Source organism: Buceros rhinoceros, unplaced genomic scaffold (genome assembly GCF_000710305.1).
Source record: "Buceros rhinoceros silvestris isolate BGI_N320 unplaced genomic scaffold, ASM71030v1 scaffold4898, whole genome shotgun sequence".
NCBI classification, from domain to species: Eukaryota; Metazoa; Chordata; class Aves; order Bucerotiformes; family Bucerotidae; genus Buceros; species Buceros rhinoceros.
Window position 1 is genome coordinate 53,192 of NW_010427427.1, and position 22,848 is coordinate 76,039.

The following is a 22,848-nucleotide window of genomic DNA, read 5'->3' on the forward strand; positions in this document are numbered from 1 at the left end:
TTGCAAAGCCTTTTCATGATTTGCTGGCTCTAAACCACTGATGTCTCAGAACTACAGTAAAAGTAGTCACTATGCTTCCCAAGCCATAAAGGCTTGCAGAAAAATACCTTTATTTTCTGCTACTCAGTGGAAATCATGCTGTGCAAGGACAATGCACCTTCACACAGAAAAAGGATGCAGTGCTGCTGATGATTTGCTTGCCTGTTCTTTAACAGCATCTGCCGAAACTGAAGCACAAGTTACGCACCCAAGAAAAAGCAAATAGGAGAACAAACTAACGCACGAGCACTCAGGCAGAATACAACTGCAATATAGACCTTTGACTCCAATGCTACACCAAGATCAGGCTTGTCTCAAGTATTTGATGTAAAACTTGAACTGCTAAACTGCCAGACATTCAAGTATGATCTCATCAAGAGCCAAAATAAATAACTCTCTTTATTGACCCTTTTAGGGTGAAAAGGGAGAGTTGGGTGTGATGGGATTGCCAGGTACAAGAGGACCAATGGGCTCCAAGGTTTGTTAACCAAATGCTGCATTTTCAGACTTTGGTTTCTAACGCTCTGCTGACAGCTGCTTCCCTTATGAACTTGCTGGAAATTTATCAAGATAGGACTTTTCTAATACAGCTAAAAAGATAAGACCTCCTTCAAGCAAGGTTTTGTTGTCTGGTTGGGCTTGGCTGTGGTTTTGGCTTTTCATAAAAATGGTCTTGTATAAATTATTGTAACACAAAACTTTATTTTGAAAGCAAAACTCATGTATAATTGTATCCCTAGAAAACTGGAGTTCTTAAGTATACCTGCAACGTTAAATCTTGTCTGCAATGATTTCCATCCACCTCCTAAAACTGTGGAGATCATTTTGGTCCTCTACTAAAACTATGCATATGTATTGACAGTTGGATAGTAAGCACAGTTTGGTCCGGATGTTCTAGAATCTGCACATCATTGGCTTTAGCATAGCCTCTGTCTTTACAAATTTAAGCCACAAAATTTTAAGGGACTTGAAAAAAAGTACGTGATCACTTTATTCAAGTAAAGGACTGGAAAGGAGCTGAAAAACGTTGTTTATTGTAAATTTCTTAAAGAAAAACACAGTTTTATATTAATCTTCACATTAGAAAATTACTTAAGTGTAATTTAAGAATGTTCCTCAGGGAAAAACAAACCAAAAAGCAAAAACACAGAAGAGGAAGACTATCGCTAAAGTAATTTTGGATTATTAATTGTGGCATTCAAGGCTTTATTCACTTTCAGTTACATTTTATTTCCCTTGTTTCAATTTTAAGGCAGTATAAAACCTGCTGGCTTTACCTGGCTTTTTCACATTGGCTTTTGGGCTGCGTTGTCTTGCCTTTAATTCACAATTTACAGTTTGTTTTGGTGCAATTTTAGAAGCTATAAATATTCATTCACATTCAAAAGTTGATGCAATTAATTATTTGTGTTTCATGCTTTTTCTTTACTTAAAAATTTGAAAGTCCATCTTCCCGGGTGATCTTGAAAGCAAGAAGCATTAAAATATCTATCATTCCCTTTAGGGTTTTCCTGGAACTAGAGGAGAAAAGGTCAGTGTTATACTAGAATAATGTGTAAGTTAACAATTGGAAACAGTTACGTAAAAAAAAGTAACTGTAGAAATGAGATTGAATTTTGAAGGAGTGAAGTCTAAAGGTCCCACTGAGAAATGAAAACAGGCATCAAGAAGGAACACAGTCTTGTGGCTTGGGCTGGGATGCTGAAGAAGTGAGTTTTACCCCTCCTCTTCCCGTGGGCAGTGCACCTCACTGTTCCCCCATCTGTAGAATGGGTATAGTAATCCTTAATTGCTGGTCTGCTTTATTTAGGCTATACACTCTTTGGCACAGAGACTTTTTACTGTAAGACCTTACAGTGGGACCTGAACTTGGATGAAGCCAACTGGGAAAAAAAATCAAGTTTGGAATTTTTACACCCAGGAAAGCACTTGGCTAAAGTAACTATCTGGGGAGAGTTTTGCTTCAAGCCTTACTTTTAATTCTCTTATAATATCAATGGAATTAATACAGAAACATTTTAGGAGATCTACCATATATCTCACTCTGAGGATATTACTTTATTCTGCATAGCTCCAAATAATGCCTTGCATAGGAGAAATATTTTTGCTTCCTCATGAAAGCTGTTGTCACCCTGTTATCTCTTTCCAGGGATCCAGAGGTGACAGGGGTGACAAAGGAGTCAAAGGAGACCAGGTAATTTGCTTTTCCAAATGGCTCTGAGCTTTAGCTGAACATGCACATGTAATTCTGACAGCAAAAACCAGGAGTGATACGTAGCGAGGAAGCCTGGAGGCATCTTCCTGGGAGGACAAGAGTGGTGAGGGAAGGCAGTGATCCTACCTGATGGGAGGGCAGTGGGGCAGCCTCTGTGTCCACGTGCCACCAGCCGCAGTGCATAGCGAGGGTTGATGAGTCGGAGAGGGTTTTCCTTGGGGGTAACCTCAGTCTCTCCTGGCCTGCGCAGTCCAGAACCAGAGCAATTTGCCAAAGTGCTTTTACCTGATGATATGATAATGTTGGGGTGGGGGGTAGTGAGATTCGTGGTTTGGGATTTCTTTTAACTATAAAAGGAAAAGTAAGCTGGTTTTGATGTAAATGGAGAAATGCTATCCCCAAACACAGGCTTTGGGAGTTGTCCAGGTAACAGGGTTGCCTATAGACAAAAGCACAATTGGGATGTTTTTGCTGGAGGAGACGGAGTAGGTGGCAGAGGATCAGAGGGGTAGTATTACCATGCAAGGGGCTTTACAGTAAAATTTTGCTTATAATTCTATCTACTACGTCACCCACAGTACTGAATCACAGCGTGGTGATTTTTAACCAGTATCGGTAGATGACACTTGTTTTTATTCCTTCCAAGGAAGGGGCTGCTTTGTCAAAGATCACTCCACATTTTTTTTATTATTTTTCTCCTTTTACTTTGTAGGGAGAAATAGGCTTCCCTGGAATGCTGGGACAAAAAGTAAGTGGGCTTGGTGTGTTGGGGAGTTGTTCTAAGTGCTGACATAGGGTCAATGAGTTGCTTGGGGACATCCTGGAAAGTATTGAAGGTCTTGCTTGACTCAATGACCAACACTTCTTGGACTTTGTCAAATTCTCTAGGCTTTTTATCTTAGGAGAAAACTCTGAGATTTAGCTGTTCATTGTTGTTTCTCTTTTTTCCCCAGAACATTCATTCGGTCATAATCTTCCTCCTGTTTAACATATTCGAACTCTTGATTATAGATTCACAACTGCCCTAATGGTTTGGGGTTTATGCACTTGAAGCTAATAAATATATCCTTCTTGATACTCTGAATTGAAATGGCACTACTATAAATAGTAGTGGTAAACCTGATCAGTTTGTAAGTCATCGTTATTCTGTACTTGAAAAACAATCAACATTCAGATGTTGGCTTATCGTCAGAGAGCCTAAAGGAGGGTTAATTTTATGACATAATCACATCTTATCTCTGAAATTAGGATAAGGAAATAATGGTTGCTTCTAAGGGGGCCAGAAGATGAGTGGATTCACCTCCCTTTCCCAAGCGATTTTGTTACATATGCGTCTTAACAGCAAAGCAAGATACGGCCAAGGGGTCAGAGAATTTTGCTAGCCTTGACCCCTCCAAGATTCTGAGTGTGTTTCTGGTCTTTCTATTTGGCCTCCTCTTTTGCAAAGGATTTTTCAGGGAAATGAGTGTATATTGTAATAAATATTTTTTGCTTTATGCCTGGTTTAAATATTTTATTGTAATTTTGGATTCCTGAGAAAGGAATGGTGCCAGCATTATCCAGAGAAATCAGGTGAATGAAAGCAATGTCCATCTGCTGTCTTGTATAAGGCAGGTATAGCCATGTGCTTACATACTGTTTCCTTCCCTCCCCATCCACCAAGGGAGAGATGGGCCCGAAGGGACAATCTGGAGCACCAGGACACAGAGGACCTATAGGAAGACCTGGAAAACGAGGCAAACAAGTAGGACCACAGTGTTTGCTTATTCCGTGACTCAAAGTATCTGTGTGATTGTGACATATAAGCTCTCATGGTACCATGCACTTTATCACATGGAGTGCAGATGGAAGCCCTGAAACACCTCACATGCCTGCACGGGCTATGCAGGAGGTAAACCCTCAGCTTTAAGGCTGGAGCCTTATCTGTAGCTTTCAGCTCCCTGGGCATGCAGCATGTGGAAAATTGTATTTTTCCTGGCTTGGTAAAAAAACTTGTTGAATACTGCTTGAGCAGACCTTGAACCCCACCTTTGAATCCTAAGCAACACAGAGCTATATTCCCAGCCTCACCTGATGGCTAGAGCCGACACAAGATCCGGGTCTCAGACAGGATGAGATGTAATGCCATGGTGCCCTGCGCTTTGTAGTTCCCAACTCTGAAGCTGACTTATGGAGTAGGGCTGCCTGATTCATAAGTAGGCTGCAATGGCAAACAGGACATAGCCAAAATTCAACATTCTTCAGCCTGTCCAGGTGCCATCCTCTGCCCCTCGTGAAAACAGGTTCTTGGGACGAGTGGCGGAAGGTTTGCAGGGAAACACTGGTTTTCTGAATGAGGGAAGGATTGCTGTGGATGCCACAAAATCTACTGCCCCCCTCACCCCACCCCCTCAGCTCTGGGCAGAGAGTCAGCATCAGCATCTTGCAAGGGAGACTCCATTCATTACCTGTCCATGAATTTTCTCTCTGGTTCACCAGTGCACAGGGCTACACCACTGCTAACAAAAACACTGCTGGTGTGCACTGGCAGTGCACTGGCCTGTACACCGAGAGTGGTATGCTGTAATGGATTAAACTGGCTTTTGGTCTATGGTGATGAAAACCCCTGGTCAATACATCCAAACCTCAGTCCTGTATGACACTGCAATACACTCTTGGATTTGAGCACGTGCACTAAGTGTGTATCCAGTGTCCATTCAGGCTCTGCCCTTGCTGCCAGGCCCACCCGGAGCATGTTTTCTGCCCGCAACATTCAATTTGTTGAGTCAGGCTTTCCCAGGCCCAAGTGTTGATCAACACAGATCAGCTGGCAGAGCTCCAAGGCCTTGGAGATGTCCATCACACAGCGCAAAGAACCAAAGCTCTAAAACACCTTCTCTGTTACGCCCATTTCCTCTAACATCCTCCACTAACCCAAGATTGATTTGTTAGACTGGATATTTTTATGGTGGTTCTCGCCATAGTACTGCATGCCAGGGACAGATTCTTCTGCTCTGAAAAAGGTCAGGAAGACACACAGTGTCCTTAAGGGATGGTAATCTTGTATGGAAGCTGTTCAGGAATGAGATGGTTGACAAATGGACCTTATTTAGAGTGCAAAATAATTATACTGGCAGAACTATTTTTCCAAACTTTCAGATGAATTGTGAAGACCAGGAATTGTGTGTAAAAATGATGCTGACTGTTCCACTACAGCATTTTCCAAAGAAGAGGTAGCAGTATTGGTAAAGTTACTTGTTCTAGCCACCAAAAGGGCCTCTTAGAGTGCACCTTTTCTTTTGTATTTATTTTAAGCAATGTTATTGAGGGTACAAAGGAGATTGGTTCCCGGTACTCTGAAATACAACCTGCAGAGCCTGTTTATTTCCACTGACTAACAGGGAAGGGAACCTGTTCTCACTACACCAGTGTTGGTGTTAGTATACATCTGTTCAGAGGCAGGAGCTTGTAGGTGCTTGTAGATTAACGGGATGAGCTGAAAGTATTTTATTTGCACTCCGGTTATGCCCAGTATTACAAGCAGAGGCACATGCCCAGTTCGCTGTTGCTCTGATGCCATCAGCTAATATCTGAAGTGAAAGAAGAGCCAGTGTTGGAAAAAATCAAAAGTTGAGTATTAGGGAGGGTATAATAAGTCACCAAGAAAGGAAGTTATGGGCAATGTAAGTCTGCTAGATAACCAACAAGAATTTTTTTGCCCTTGATTTGTCAGGTTTTAATAGCTGATGTGTGCTTTTTGCTGGTTTTATTTTTCGTAAACTGTGCTCATAAATAGTATGCACAGAATATCTTTCCACAGCATAAGGCAAAGAGCAGATGCAGCGCCTGCAGATCAACTTGAACACGGTGCACTCCTGACTTGACCTTAGACGTTTTGTCACATTAGACGGTGTCTTAATCAAAAAGTGGTGACATAAGGTGTGTCGTAATTAAAGGCGACAATCAGCGTGATTAAAAGAACCACAGTGTGGTCCTAAATTAGGATATCTAGGCCCAAGGCTCAGTACACAAACCCTTTTCTGGTGCCCTGAAAACACTTCAGCATTGATCCTCTGCGTGAAAACCGGGTACCTCTCTCTGTTAATGGTGAACTGGCTATTTCCCTTCTTCTTTTCTAATCCTTTGAAAAAACTTAGGCTCTGGCTGCTGCCTTTAAGTGCGATAGTCATCTGGCTGTTTGTTTGTTCAGCTGAGAGGGTAGTTTCCATTCACACGGGGCTGTTTCCTGTCTCCTGACCCAGCTGACATCTCGGGATGCAAGCAGCTAAATTGGGAAGGTGTCACTTCCATTTCCATTTTGAGATACGTCTTGATTATCTCACTGACTTCTTCAGCATTCTCCTGCCTCTGGGGCAGACTCTTCCTGCAAGACGGCCAGGAGGTGGGAGTCACCAGCCGCAGCCTCAATGCCCTCTCGCTGATGCATACACCCAAAGCTTTGCGGCTTGGGAACTGCCCCGAAGGAACAAGTGGAGGGTTTCAGTCTTGATAAGGAGGGAAGACTTAGGGCTTTAGATCTTTACTTTGAAAGAAACGAGAGGAATTTAAATATCATCCATGGGAAAAACTTCTCTGAATGCCACAGGTGCATGAGGTAAGAAACAAGGCAAAAAAAATTGATATAAATCTCTGCCACCATTATTTAATCTATTTACAAGATAGACCTATCTCTACAAGAGAGCATTAAGCGCAGGAGACATAGAAGACAGTTTATTTTCAGGCAATTTATGTCTGACTGGTGTTGGCTTGCCTCTGCCAGCTCACTATTTATTGTGGGGGGAAAAGAGATTTCCCACAGACTTCTTCGGGGCTACAAAATCTTGGTCCGTTAGTTCGGTGTTGTGTAACGTAAGAAGTAATTAGGGATCAGCATCGCTGACATTCACATAAATTCTGGAATATTTTGATGGCACAGAGCTTGCCTAATAGGATTTAACATAGCAAATATCCCATTAGTTCTTCATGGGCCACGGCAAAATGAACCTTCCTCTGTTGAAATGTGGCATTCAAACCTATCCACGGGATACCACGTTATGTAACAACAAATTATTTCAGCATATATTTTACTATATATGCTTCATTACTCTGCAATTTGACATGCAACCACTCGTCATGCACCTGTGCATGCACATTAACCTGGAATTACACCATCTTCAAGGAACTGGTCTCCTTCGTCATCAAAAGAAAGCTTACTCAGTACACATCGTTTTTGTTATGCTGAGTAGCATACGCTGTTACATAAAAACCAAATAGGCCATTTAAATTTTAAGCTATGTAATACACGCCTGAAACATAAAGCTGAGAAATCCAAGCCCTGGAGAGTATATGAGCAGGAAGATAAATACAGCCATTTTTAATAAGTGTCACCATATTAAATTCAGGAGCAAAAGTAGGAATGTGCTGAACAGTTCTTGGGTGCAACCTCCGAGGGTAAGGCTGCAGAAACAAGCTCCCATGAGGCAAGGCAGGGCTGATTTTATAGAAGATTAGCTATTGCATGGAAAGATGTGTAAGTTTCTTTCCCCTAAGTAATTTTACAGCATTTTGACTGAGTGATAAGGTACCAGAGAGACACCATTTGTCAGCACAGTGTTGCCACACACTGGCTTGCGCTTCTTAAAGCCCGGTCCTTGCTTGCCTTGAGATGGTTTGTTAACATAGCTATACCCACAGTGAAAGCCAAGGAGATACAGGCATCCAGGCACCTGAAGTACTTCTGAAAATAGTGTGGGTCTCAAGGTCATTAGTGTGCTTCTGAAAGCCTGAAGCCTAAGACTGGGAAATGTCACTGCAGAAGCCCTTGTTGACTCCTTAGTGAATTTTCTCTTTTTTTTTTTTCCCTCGTGTATTAGTGCAGTAACTGAGGATTTGCAGGGTCAGCTATTTCAGCTCCACTAACCCTTTCTTTCTGAGCTGCACTGACTCCTAGAGAACTACTGGGGTAAACAAGCATCCTTAAAGAAAAGCTATCAAACGATGGAAGTCGGAGCAGGGTAATTCCTGACTCCACACAGAGCAGATCTCTGGGACTGTTCGCATTTAGGAGCAGAATTCCTGCCTGGACATGCTTTTCTATCTCCACATAGAAGAGGACAGCACCCCTTCCTTTGGGTTGTGATTATGAAGCTCATGCTGCATACTTCTATTGGCCAATGTCTTGGCTTTCTTGAAAAGGAATCTAGTGCTGGCTGGAAGAGGTTGTGTGTTACTAAGTTTAGCAAATAAATGGATGTCTCCTCTCTCCTAGGGTCTAAAGGGAGACATTGGACCAGCGGGTATTATGGGTCCACCTGGAAGGCCTGGTCCTTCTGGCCAGCCAGGCCCTCCTGGACCTTCAGGATCAGGTAAGCAGGACATCAGGTGATCTCCTAAACAGTGTCCCTGCTCCTTAGCCCTTCCTGACTCATCAGGTACGCCAACACAGGCCCCGTTACAAAATATGCTGCAGGGCTTTATTTGCTTCTCCACAGACAGCAGGGAGAGGATTTCTCCTGAAGGCAGGTCATGCCATCCTTGTCCGTTATAAGGACTCTATGCCTTACTTTAAAGCCTACATTATGGCTTCTGATGTTTCAAATAACATGAAAAAACACAGCCTGTGTGGTTCCTGTGGGACTTTGGTTGATGGGGACAAAGAATCTCTGTCTGGCAGCCTTTGAGGGACTAGTTAATCTCCATCATCAAAGGTCTGCTGCTTCTCCAGATATTATGGCTTACAGTGAAAAACTGCAGTTTCTAATCAGCCAGGACATATTCACCCTGTGGCCTTCTGTAAAAGCAAACCAGATGAGATCGTAACAGAGACTCAAGTCACAATGGCATTAAGGAAAGAAGGGAAGAGAATGAAAGAGGCAGGAGTCAGAGGGAAAAAAAGGGCAGTGGAGAAAATCTCTCTCTTTAATTAGTGCTGGAGATTTATGCTCACTGCAATTGTGTATGTTATAGGAACCACAAGAAAAACCTGTTAACTGATCATTGTGCAGCTTCAAAGCTATGCATGCATGTGACCTCTGGGCAGCTTGTGAGACCAAGCATAGACATGAAGGACAAGATACTACCATGATGTTCAGTGACAGCCCTCTGGTAGGGTTTTCTCAACCCAGATATATACTGAAGTATCTGAAAAGAAAAGCAAAACCAGTTGGAAACTACAGTTGCTTCAAATGGGCAACAGCTGCTTGTACTGCAGCAAATCTGTGCAGTGTCCTCTTTGGTTTTGCTTTCCCCTTTTCTTCCCTTGCTTACATCAGTGGGCAAAAGGTCTCTTCTTGTGGTGGTGTGGAAATGGCATATCTGTGAAGCCGGGGGCTGCTTCAACATCTTCACATATCTCACACCTCCCATTTTGAAACATCTTTTTCTTGCATAAATTAACCGGAAGATTTCAGGGGGCAGAATTTTCACCATGCCAATAGGAAGGCATCCAGGATCTCGAGATTACTTTCTAAAGGCTTTATTTCATCCACAGAAAGTTTATGTGTCAGGCTTGTTAATCTTTTTCCTCTAGAATATAAATTCTGATCCTGAAAGACCTTTCTGTAATGATGTCATTGCTTGCAGTATGAAGATGTTGGCTCCTAGTCTAATTCTGCAGAGTAGCGCAACCTTGCCAAAGTTTAAAAGTCAAAAAGGCGTTATTTTCAACAAATTTGTTTGTAGCACTCCTGTATATCTCATTGGGTTTTCCCGTACAGAGACCTATGAAACAGCATCATTCAAGTAGTTGTACAAATGCTCAGGTGCAATGCGTTGTTGATGTCTGCAGAGGCTGACTCTGCTAAACTTGGTGCACAGGTGCTGTAGAGTGATCTGTGTGTTCATCACGTCCTTAACTTCTGTAGCTTCAAACAGGCTGACATTTAATCTAAATAAACAGTCTCTCTTTCCTCTGTAAAGTTGGCAGAAAAATTTAAAAAGTTATCTGAAATATTTTGACTGTACCACACAAAAACTCAGGTCTTTCTCCTGAAGTGCTGGAATTGATGGTTCTGGTAATCCCTTATCTCAGTTCCCAGTGGATTTGGTGGGAGATGTACCTAACTTAGATGAATGCATGTATCCACCTGGCCTGTACTTTTTCCACTGAGGCCGGTCTTGTGTATTAACTGTATAACAAGGCAACCTGGTCTCTTGCTTCCTAGGGCAATTTGCAATAGGACCAAAAGGTGAAAGAGGACTTCCAGGGCCTCCAGGGAGATGCCTCTGCAGATCCTCACAACATGTGAATAACCCATCCTATGAGGAATCTGTGTTTGGACACAATTATCCCAGAGTCCCTGCGGTAAGCAGATTTTCTGGGAGAGGATGTGAGCAGTTCCTAAGTACTTGTGTTGTAAGAGATGGTGTACTCACTAATATTTTGGATTTACCACGGAAGATGTCTGTGTGTGGGCAATGTTGAGTTCTGGTATCCAAAACCTCTGAGATACAGTCAGTGCAAAAGAGTTTGGTCTCATAACTAGTCTGAAGGTTGTGTGACTGAGGTGCTGAAATGAAGCCGTTTAGAAATCTTTTTTCAAGCTTAGGATGCTCTCTTCCATCTCCTACTGTACATACATAATCTGTTCTTTCTATTTTGGTAAATTGAAATATCTTTCAGATAAGTGACATAAGCATCTCTTTCTTGCTTATTTTTTATATCTTGTTCTGCAAAGACAGTGATTTCAGAATTGAATATTGAGGTCAAGCATTTTGCGTATACAATAGAACTTTCTCCCAAAGCACAGCCCCCCCTTCCTTGAACCAAAAACGACTCTCCACAAACCATGGGGGTCAGTTTTCTGAGACATACACTTCATGTAACTAATATAAAACTGTAATTATAATAGTAATAATAATATTTAAAAAAAATCAAACTCTACGAAGTATAAAAGCGTTTTTACAAGCAAGTTGGACAAAGTGCCAAAGGACAAGTCATTGGTGGAAACTGACCTGGCAATTTTTCATCTCTGATTTCTTTGGGCTTTGTACTTCCTGTACTTTTTCTTATGCTGGGCCCTGCCTTTTGACTCTGTGCGTTGTGGCACTGAATCAGCAATGAGAATGCTACCTTGTTGCTCTGCACCAGCATAGTCCAGCCCCTCCACTCATGCAAGTGGATATTTCGTGGTGTCTGGTGTCTCTGAATGACAATAAGCGGCAATTAGCTTTGTTAACTTTCCCATCCATCACATCGTCAGAAAGCTGTTAGAGTGGTGAAAGGGACAACTCACAACACTGTCCATTAAACCGGGTCACTGAACTCAGTCTTTTGCATGAGTGTGATGTAAGTCCTGCCAGCTGCTTGCTCATCCCTGTCTGTGCTGCATTACAAAAAAGCCCCATTGTTTTTAAAATGTAATGGTGGGAGAAGAAAGTGCACGAAATAAAGGTACTTATCACATCGCTCTGCATATTGTTGCAAAGAAATTATCATGTACTTCACAGCCTGGAGAATTCATAGAAAAAGGTACAAGGCTCACAATATTCTGTGCAGGTGCCAGTGGTTAGGGCTGGGCTGGCCAGTAGGTGAATGACAGATGCTCTTTATTAACCCCTCTCCCTTCCCAAAGGGGAAGAGAAAGGGGATAAGGGTGAGAAACTTAGGGATTCGAAAAAGAAAACTAAAACTGCTTTAATAAATATAGGTAACAATGAAATTAAGTACATACAAAACCAATACTGGACCCAACCCCTCTGGTGGCAACCACCTCACCACTGATGCTGTGGGCAGGCACAGGAGAAGTCCCAGACTGGACTCAGCAGCAGGCGGGAATCGGATGCAGGGGCTGGATTCCGGAACTGGATTCAGGGATGCACGGATTGGGATCAACGGCAGACGGGACAGAGTCCTCCTTGGACACCGGCCGTTGGAGAAGCAGGATTGACCCTTGTGACCCCTCAGCTCTACAGCGGGTACGAGGTCTGTGGGATGGACCTTGTTGGTCGGTGTAGGGTCCCCTGTGCTGTCCGCTCCTCCAGGCAGAATGGATACAATCCTCCTCAGACACTGGCTATTGAAGCAGAGAGCTTGACCCTTGTGATCCCTCAGCTTTGTATTGAATATGACGTCTGTGGGATGGAACACCTTGTTAGTCAGTTTAGGGTCACCTGTCCTGTCCGCTCCTCCCCACAGGTGCAGCCTCTCACTTACTGCACCCCCACCGTGGCACACAGGATTGAGCAGTGACCTGGGTCTGCACAGGAACAAGTACAAGCCAGAACCTTTCTGCACACCAGTCCCTGGTAGTAGCTGTGAACATCAAGGTTTATCACTGCTAGAAGCAAAAATAGGCTGTTAACTTCAGAAAGTGCAGTTACTTAGAAGAGACTGAGCTGGAAAGTAATACCTCCTAAAAGAATTAGTTCTGTTCTAGCTCAAACTGGTCTTACCACCTTCCTTCTCACAGAGCTGTAGAATGTTTTGGGTTGGAAGTGACCTTTAAAGATCACCTAGTCCAACCCCCTTCTAGTGAGCAGGGATATCATTATCTAGATCAGGTTGCTCAGACCCATCCAACCTGACCTTGAAAGTTTCCACAGATGGGGCTTCTACCACTTCTCTGGACAACAGTCTCCATCAGACACAGCTTCAAGTTAGATCTTAAAAGATGGTAATGAGAGTGTAACTACTTCAAATGTAAATACCCTATACCACCACTATGAACCCTCACTCAGTGATGATCAAATGCCATTTTGTTCTCAGAAATGCAGGATGCCAAAGAAGCGAGCCCCAGCTCTGAAAAAGGAGCGCTTGCAGAGCAGCACTCCCTCTTTGCCGGCCCCATGTTGTCCTACTCCCTCAAGTATCAAGAGCGGGAGCTTAAGCATTGCTATTATTAATTCTGCTATGTAGCAGCTTTGAAGCCTGCCTTGTACCACTTGAAAACTATTGTCAGGGTTTCTATAGCTGCACACGGGAAAGATCAGGGATCGTGCTCTGGGCCACCTGTCCCCGTGCCTTGTGGTTTGCCAAGGCAGCATCTGATCACAGCACCTCCCCAGCGCCATCCACCAGTCAACTCCTCGGGTGCCAGCACTGCCAGCAAAGGGGAGAAGCTAGGAAACAAAGCGCTGGTTTTCTGTCACTGGCTAAGATTCATTAGGGTTTTTAAATCTTTTGCCATTTCAAAGGCCAGTGCCTGTTACAGGCGGTTTCAGAGAGCACAGATCTGTCGATTTCAGGAGAAGTTAGAGCTCTGGGGCCATGACTTGAGCTCCTGAATCAGTTCTTTGCTGCTTTCTATTTCTCTGCTTTCTTTCATTCAAGCCAAAGGCATTTTTAGTCAATCTTCTTTAATGAAATTGGCCTTTGTCGAGACCTACGGGAATATTCTGCTGTGAAAAAATTTCAGGACAATTTGTTTTAAAAAGAGTCAATTCTGTTTATGCTGGTGGGAATCAGGCTCAGCCCTAAATCCATTTTGCTCAGAAGCACTCCATTTGCTTTTTCTTAATTTAAAAACGGTTTGAATTTTGCTAGAATTAATTTGATTAAGCTGCTGAAGAAAGAGAATATTTCCTAATGCCTCTTACAGCCAATTTCAGTGACTGAGACATTTAAAAAGTTGGTAAGAGGGCAGCTCATCCTCATTTTTCCATTTTGAACAAATTTTTTTCTGTTTAATTGAAAGCTTGGCTTTAGAATGAATATATGCATGTGAAGAAACATGCATTTTAATGCCAATTAAATCTAAACACAGTACAAAGTAGTAAAAGATAAGTGAAGGTTACATTGAGCAATGCACTATTCATTATGTAGTCACGAATATGCCTAAAAAATTATATACAAACCTACAAAAGGCACTTAGGGATTGTGCAATTGTTCCAGCATCTAACCACATGAACATCTGACAGTTTTTCTCAGCTATGATTTTGCATGAGTATTTGCATGCTCATTAACTGTGGATGTGTGTTTTTAAATATGGACCGTTGAAGGTTACTGCTCAGGAAAGACCATTCCTGAGCTATGTGCTTGGGAAGGACCATTCTCCTTTGGAAACTCCTGTCTCTTCCTACCAGTTGCAAAGGAGCCTCTTATGCTCCTGCAGTCTGTGGGTGTAAGTTCTTGCACTATTCTGTTTCTGAAAACAACCAAACCATTTTTATGTGTAATTATTTACCTATTTGCAGATACAGCTGGCAAAGCTAGATAGTGTGACAAGTCAAAATACTTCTTGAGGGGGTTACCAATCACCTCTTTTTCTGTGCCTCAGATTTTTGTGGTGAATAATCAGGAAGAATTGGACCAGCTGAACACAGAAAATGCCTTAGCTTTTAGAAGAGATCAGAGATCTTTGTATTTCAAGGATACCTTTGGATGGCTCCCAATCCAGGTGAAAACATATCTGTGGTCTCAGAAAACTCATGAGTGTGTGTTTCATTTTAAAATACAGACCATTTGCTGTACTTAAGGTGTCATGTGGATTCAATGAAGCAAATGGAGTAAAACCTGATTTATGAGCACTGGCACAACCGTACGTCATTCCAAGATTTTTGTTCACTTTAAATTACTGAGGTGTTAACCCATCAGCATTGCAGGTTTTGCTTACCTCCCTGTGAACCAGGCTCCACTGGTGAACAAAGTGGAACAAACTGGGACTGAGAAAATTACTATAGTAAAGAACATTTTTTATCTAATAAAATATAAGGCAAAACTCACCAGGGTACAAAGTCACAGGAATACGCAAACCTGCAAACCAAACCCATGTATTTCCTTATTGCTTCAAGGAGCTAAGCTAAGTCCTGCTGACCTCAGCAGGAGGATCCTTCTTGTGTCCACAGGGTTTTGAATCAGGTTCTGAATAAATCCTGTGAACCACCAAATAGTGAGATACAAAACCCCAGCTTGCAGGGTCTGCCTCCCACAGCCCTTCGCCTCTGCTCACTAGCCAAGCTGCTCGTGGTCCAGTTCAGTAACCACGTATGTTTGTTTGGGCAGCTCACCCCCTTCCATCCTGTGGATTACCACTTCAGGGATGGCGGTACCTGCGGAGATGGGATCGTACAGGATGGGGAAGAGTGCGACGATGGCAATGCGATTGTGACCGATGATTGTATAAGTAAGTTACAGCACGTCAAGAGCAGCCTCTTTCTATCAGGAAAGGTGCACTAGTTGTTTCCACAGGGCACACTGCTGTGTACATCACACCAGTGCTTGACACTGGGGAGCTTGCATGGTTCAGGTGGATCAAGTTCATGCATCAAGTGCAGGCACAGGGAGAGGGAGGCACAATGACCAGAATGTGAAAACTGAGGTCCTTTGTCCATGTGGTTGCCACCCACAAGACAAGAGGTGATGCTAAGTACTTCTCAAGCGTCCTCACTGAGTATCATGTACCTCACTGAGCAGAGGTGTCTGCAGTCAGAGGAAAACCACTGCATTTCAGGGGCCAAATCCAGCAGCTGGTTTACATACACACCTTCCCTGGGGGCTGCCAGCTTTCTGGCCAAAAGATCACAGAATCACAGAATGGTAGGGATTGAGAGAGACCTCTGGAGATCATCTAGTCCCATCCCCCTGCTAAAGCAGATGCAGTATACTTTTGCAATGTTCCACAAAATCCCTTAGGACAGGCACTGAAGCTGGCCTTTTCCAATAGCAAGCTGGATCCTGGGTCTAGTAAAACCACTTTGGATTATTTTATTCATTTGCACAGGGAAGGTGTCAGTCCACTACCTTCACTATTAGGTTTATACCACTTGATTCCTTCCCCAGAATGCAGCACTCTACACCATCTACAGCTGACACACAGCAGGTTTGGTACTCTGTGGTTCTAGCAAAGGAATTCTTCACATTTCAGAACAGGTATCAGCCAACACCGAAAGCTGCGTTTTTCCTTTTTCATTCAGATAGCCCTCCATTTTTTAGCCTGACTTTGAAAATGAGGGGTATGCAGCCACATTCTAAGTGAGTTTGTCCATCCACCTATCCATCACAACCCTTCCCCTTGTAACTTAGGAATCCCAGCCAACTTCTCAGTGATAACAGGAAAGGTATTTCAAAAGCAATTCAGTTGCAACAGGTATAGGACTATATACAAATAAATGCTCCTCTAAGCTTGCCTGGCTGCAGAGTAACCCAGAGAGAGAGCATAAGCTCTCCAGGCTCCAAGCACAAGAAAATGATCCAATTAGAATTTGCAATCAACTGTGGGGAACAAGCATGCAGGAAAATAGTGTTCATTGCTTCCAGTGCCTGCAAAATTATACACTGTGTGTCTGGAGGCGCATCGTGTTACGTCGTGCTATACACTGGGCGAAGTTTCAGGCTGATCAATGCCTTGTGATACATAGACTTCTGAACCGATGCGACCCGAAGAGTTATCGTTGAGTTACTCGGGAATGAGCACATCATCATCATTCTGCTCTTGTGACTGAACCAAAAGGGAAAGGTTAACCAAATGTTAAATGGATTTAATTGTAAACCAAGCTTGTTGTGCTTAGAAGCATCAGTTTCTAACAAACAGATCCTTGGTGAAATTCATTAATAATTTCTACTTGTAAATAACCCACTTTAACTCCTATAAACTCCCTATTCTTGAATGCCCTTTTAATCTGTTGCTTAGCAGTTTCTCTAAGAAGTTGGCAAAGGGATTTTAGCTAAATGAATTTTATCAAGTTTTAAAGTCATATTGAAAAAGCTGACGATATCAAAAGCAAACTCCAGCTGCTAAAATAGCAAACAACCCACAAATTACTGCAGCCTACATGCCAGCTCACCATGAAAAAATGTCACAAGGCCCACTCATGCTCAAGCAAGTAGGAGTCAGCCTTTATGGCAATCATTAATTTTTTTTTTTTTGATAGACAGGCAACAGGTCTGCATAATTCTGTTTGTACAGAGTTGGAAGTGGGAACTCACTCACAGCAGACACGCATAGATACTGTGCAACACTGGGTAAAGGTCTTTCAAACCACTTAATGACCTCAGAGTGGTTTTTGGAAATTGTGACCTCCCCAAATCATTTATGCTAACTGTATTTTATGCTTCATTTAATTAATTTCAATAGTAATTATTTATGGTAATAATAATTATTAGAATAAATGCTGTTGTAATTAGTGTTTTGATAGTAATTATTTTTAGTTGTTATCCATGCTTTCCCTTGGACACTGAAATTAACCTAAAAAGAGCACGTTCTTTGTAGCAAACAGTATCACTCCTCTTAAGACCTTACAGGATGCCCTTCCCAAAATGCCTTGTTTTATACTTTATCCTGAAAAATCTGGTTCCACACACATCACCTGCCTCTTTTACATATGAAGTGCCTTGAAGGTATTTCTTTCTGTATTTTTCACTAGGATGCCGCCGTGCTTACTGCGGAGATGGCTACAGACACGAGGGCGTTGAAGACTGCGATGGGAAGGATTTTGGATATTTGACGTGTAGAACCTACCTCCCTGGGTATGTATGAGCTGTCTTCTCTTTGGTTCAGGGTGGTTTTTTTGTTGTTGTTGTTTTGATTTGTTTTGTTTTCTCTTTGCCAGCTTTAAAACAGAAAAGTAATACCCACTTAAATCCTGTTCCACTGGGACCACTGCAGGTAGCAGGGGAGGAAGAGTCTGTCATCAGATTATTTCTGCCTATCGTTGACTAAATCTCATCTCTCAGTAATTAGCACATTTACAAAATGAATGACAGTCACATCAACACATATTTTCCCATTGCTTGCAAAGATTTCCTCATTTGGTGACATCATTATTGCATTAATGTTCACCCATAACATACCAAGAGCAGGAAAGACCATGAGAAGGAAAAAACTGACCCCGAAGCAAGACCGCAACCTCCAACCAACTTGCTGTTGCCCTTACTGTTAAAGGGGTACTCTAGGGGTGTCTTTGTTTCTGAATCAACCAGTCATCTTTCCAAAGACCAGGACATTCACCCAGCAGCATGTTCAGCTGAAATTCACCCACGCCTCTGTTCAGCAATGTCCCTCATTTAAAACATCTGCTTATTGTTGACTTGCCTTCTCTGCCTTTGTTTATGCAGCTTCCTCTGGTCAGGCTTTGCCTCCAACTGTCAGGTATCGTTACTGGCTAACAGGAAACATTTAATTTGCAAATGCAATTATGCACAGAGCCCTCATCTTTCATGGAAGAATAATGTGCTAATTGACAGGAATAAGAAACCACAGGATGTCTTTGTAAGTCAAGTGCTGTGCTAATCCTTCCACTGCCATTGTTGGAGAGCTCCTGCTGTAAGAGATTATTAAAATCTCAGCAAACTTGACAACCTGAAACATTTTACAGAGATCTCATCTTCAGATAGTGTGGAGCTATTTTCTACTGTGAAAACTATTCCTTCCTAAGAATCTGAAGTTTGGTAACCAAAATAGCACCACAACAAAAGGTTGAGAATTTCGTATAAACTTCACTTTCCATGTATAATCAAGTTGTGAGTAGCAACTGAGATCTTTTAATTTTTTGTGCTCAGTCTGTAAATTATCTGCTAAGCTAAAGAAAAAGCTGTGAATCATGAATAAGACGGGATAAGTATGTGAGCATGGCACTGCCAAGGGAGTTGCATCCTAAAGCACCCTTTCCTCCAGGAGGTCTGCTGTGACTGATGATCCCATTTTCTACTCTTTCCAGCCCTCAAATCCCTCATATTTAACACACCTTCACTTCAGAATTTGTTGGTTTTCTGAGAATGCTCGTTAACTAAGGACAGAGTTTTAAGGACCTGCTCAATGGCTGCTTAATTCACAATTTGTGGATTATTTGATGGATGGGTTTTTCACTTAGACAAAGAATAGCAATAAAATCTCATCAAAATGCTTATTTTATTAACATCTCTGGTCGGGTCTTGAGTAGGTAGAGTCACTGCAGCTCAGTTTAAGTCAGTAGAAAGAAAAAATCACTGTTTTTCCTTCTTTGGCAAGGACCCTTTCATTTACTTTTTTTATTTCAAAGGTGGGCATGCGTCACTATCATTATTTCAAGTACGTGAAAAATAAGTTGAAGGACAGGCACGGTCACACCTGCTGGAGCTATTGGAAATAACTGGGAACACACTTCACTCAGAACCTCAGATATTTCATTACACAGTTCCCATGAGTGAGCGCCAAGGCCCCCCCTGCACCCACCCTTGCACAACGCTCAAGTCCCACTGCCAATGAGTGTTTTATTTTTAAAATTGACATTACTAGGAATTAATTCTTCACTCACAGTTTCTCCTGGACTCTTATTTTGCTGACAAGGGGGAGCACAGTGGAGCGCTGATGGAAATAACGCTCTTGTTTTGGTTCCCATATGTTGCTGCAGATGGCATTTTCTGATGTTCTTCACTCCTACAAAGAGCTACATCCAGAAACCATATAATGCGAGCTATAGTGTACTGTGAAACTGAGACATTCTCTTTTATTTTAGGTCTTACGGAAAACTGCGATGCACTTCTTACTGCTACATTGACTCTACAGAGTGCCGATACTTCACATGAGGGGAGCGGAGGTGGGCAGCATCCCACATGTAGCAGGGTGCCAGGTGCTACACTATCATCTATCCAAGAAGGACTAGGATAAAAAAATCCATGCACCCACCTCTGTGTGACAACAAGCAAAGAGACATCATGCTGCTGTGGCCATTTTGAGATGTTTCTCTTTTTTTCTTTTTTTTTTTAATTAAGTCCGATTGGGAAAAAAATAGGACCACTGCATCCTGTCTTAATAGAGAAATGTCAAACAGTGTTTGCCAGTAAGACTTCCATGTGACTGCGGATGGCAACTTGTTCTCCGTCACAACTGCAATGTTAAGCTTCTGGAATTCACTAACCAGGAATATCGTGTAACAATTACCTCACTTAGCACTGTTAAACCTACGTGTAAGCTCTTCAGGGTTTTTGTCTTTAAACCTTCTCGGCATAAACGTGAAGCATTTCTTGATGTTTATAGAGACTTTTATTACAATGTGAACTTTGCAAGGGGTGTATTCACATAGGCGATGACTTCAGCAACGCTAAGGCTAACCATACACCTTCGTGGGTTAAAGGAGCAGAGACGCTTGGGTAAGTGCTTTCAAGATCAGCCAATCAGCCAGAAAAGCTGGTTAACTTCACCTTCAGGCTAAGGCTGTGTGTCTGTGTGCATGCATGGAAATGCAAGCAGTCACAGGACACCTGAAACTGCAGACCACAGAGGTCAAACTGGACAAATAAACTGTGAAACAGCCAAGGAGCTCACTCCCAGGAGAAAATCAGACAAGGAGGGAAAAGAAAGAAGGAATGTATTTCTGTATTTTTCACCTCTGTCAAGCTGGCTGGCCTCTGCATGACCCCAAAGGGGCTGGGACAGTGTTGGTTACCTGCCTGAAACCATAGCGTGACCACACACACATTGCCTTCACACTGGTTTCTGTACTGGAAGGTCTTCTTGTTTTCATCTCCTTGTCCACCCAACTGTCACCATTCAATTACCAGTCATACCCTGTCCGCTCTCCCCCACCTCCCACTCTCTGTTTCTGCCATCGTGCCTGGGAGATCCCCCAGTGTATGTTCTCACTTTTGTATCGCTGTAAATCAGATCTTAGAGTAAGGTGTTTATGGATGTTTATTCATGCTGTACATGTGTTTTTGTTCTTCAGAAAGTTTGTTCAACTATATTAGTTCTTATAGGAGTCAGAGTAATTATATACTTATTTATTAGCAAGCATTAAAGAGCAAATTTCTCATGGGAAGTGTATTACATATTACGTGAAAAAGAGTCTATAACAGAAGAAAAGTAAACAAAGGATATGCAGAATTCAGGACTAAAAGCCTTAAATCAAGAGGTTATTTTCATCCAAGCCACTCTGCTTGGTGATAAATGCTGTACACAAGTGTTTGAAATGCGTGAGTGATCTGTACCAGTGACAGCACTGCAACAGCTGCACTTCAACTGGCACATCTGTAAGGGTTGAATGAAAGTGGAAGTTGTATTATGATGATAATACATCAAAGCAACCAAGCAATGCATACTTCGACCACCTGTGTATAAGACTTTAACTCTGCATGTCCCAGGTGATACTGGAAATCACCCATTAAAAAAAACCCACAAGAGCGCTAGTGTACTCTTTGCGGCTATCACTTACTTGGGCTCTTTATGTCGCTGTGAAGCCAAGCCACTGGCATTTTCAAAACTTTTAGTCATGTTGTTTTTTGGTTTTTTTTTTTAAAAAAAAGGTCTTAATAAAAGGTCAAGGAACCACTTGGGCAGCTGACTTGCCATAAGGTCTGAAAATCCGGGCACTAGCAGAGCTGCCTTTTAATTTCCTATGGTTGTGCAAGCAGTGGGTTCCAGCAGCATCACACCGTGTGGGAGCACGTATCCCACCAGGAGGTTCCTGTGGACAGCCATATTTCCAGCAGCATGTCCTGCTGGCCAACTCTCCAGCTGAACCTCTGAGGCCATCTGTTGGGTGTTACCATCCTGCACTTGGAGACACTTCATCTGAACTCCTTGTCCTCTTCAAGGAGATCTCCAGGGAGTCCCTACTCCCCAAAAGGCTAGAGAAATTTAGTAATCTCAGTGGCCTTTCACCTTCAGTTTTAAGTCACATCATTTTTAAAAGCTCCTACCTCCAAAGGACACTGAAGTTGTAAAGCTAAGCGCACCGAGGGTAGGAAATGTAAACAGGAGATGTGATTGTGTAGGTAAAGTCGTCCTGTGCTGCACATGTTCAGGGAAGGGTGTATCAGTCTGGGCAGAAAACATTCACAAAGCATGAGTTTTAAATGGACTTTATTAACACAGCACAAACGATTCAGCATCCTAACAGAAAGAAAGCAATGCGAGATGTAAGGAGGAAAGAAAAAAAAGACATGAAACAAGTTTCTTACTGCTCTTACTGTCTTGTTCCCCTCAGATGATAAGCGTGACAAAGACATCTGGGAAAGTGTTAAGTATATATGATTTTAAAGGCTGCAAAATAAATCTGTCCTTCTTATTTCTGACATACCTGCTTTACCTTTAACTGAGGATTCCTCAGCTGGAGCTTGGTCTGCTGTGAATTATCTTCCCTCCTTCCCTGAGTTTCTTAACCATTGTGCCAAGACTTGTTCAAAAGTTACTTGGAGTATTTCAGTTCCTTGGCCCTTTGTAGCAGCAAATGCTCATGGGAGAGTTTTCTAATGATTAGTATGCAACTCCAGACAAGTACAAAACCAGTGTGATCAGCCATGCACTGTACTAAATACATACTAAAAATCCAGCTTGCCCTTAATATATAACTAAATATATGTTGTTACCTACTGTGTGTATTAGCAGCTCGTGTCAATAAATCACGCTACCTTAGTTCGGCTATGTCCTTACTTTCACTGATTGAATTTTGGGGTTAACACCACAATTTTTAAATACAATTACCTAGTTTAAAATGCTGGGGAGGGAAGAAAACCTGCCTCCTCTCCCATGCCCGCCTCCTCTCCCATGCCCGCTTCCTCTCCCCGCCTGCTGCTGGACTTGGCTCTGTGCAGGCACACCAGCATGCACAGCCCAGGAGTGCGACTCTGAGTCCCTGCACCCAGACTTGCAGCTGCCTCAGCCCCACAGCTGACCCGTGCAGCCTGTCATGTGCAGAACCACTTCACTTTCATTGATTTATGTTTGTAATGGGTGTCACATGGGCTACTTTTACAAGGCTTT

At 42.6% G+C, this 22,848-nt stretch overlaps 1 protein-coding gene across 1 annotated transcript in view; it reads left to right on the top strand.

Moving 5' to 3' along the window:
• Window positions 1–19,673, top strand: part of COLQ (collagen-like tail subunit (single strand of homotrimer) of asymmetric acetylcholinesterase) — a 62,038-nt gene extending 42,365 nt beyond the window's left edge. Inside the window, exons 7-17 of the mRNA XM_010141903.1 lie at window positions 455–517; window positions 1,544–1,570; window positions 2,189–2,233; window positions 2,967–3,002; window positions 3,918–3,998; window positions 8,502–8,598; window positions 10,396–10,535; window positions 14,449–14,568; window positions 15,174–15,294; window positions 17,534–17,636; window positions 19,604–19,673. Coding sequence (XP_010140205.1) covers window positions 455–517; window positions 1,544–1,570; window positions 2,189–2,233; window positions 2,967–3,002; window positions 3,918–3,998; window positions 8,502–8,598; window positions 10,396–10,535; window positions 14,449–14,568; window positions 15,174–15,294; window positions 17,534–17,636; window positions 19,604–19,673 — 903 coding nt within the window. The remainder of the gene's footprint in view (window positions 1–454; window positions 518–1,543; window positions 1,571–2,188; window positions 2,234–2,966; window positions 3,003–3,917; window positions 3,999–8,501; window positions 8,599–10,395; window positions 10,536–14,448; window positions 14,569–15,173; window positions 15,295–17,533; window positions 17,637–19,603) is intronic.
• The last annotated feature ends 3,175 nt before the right edge of the window (window positions 19,674–22,848 follow it).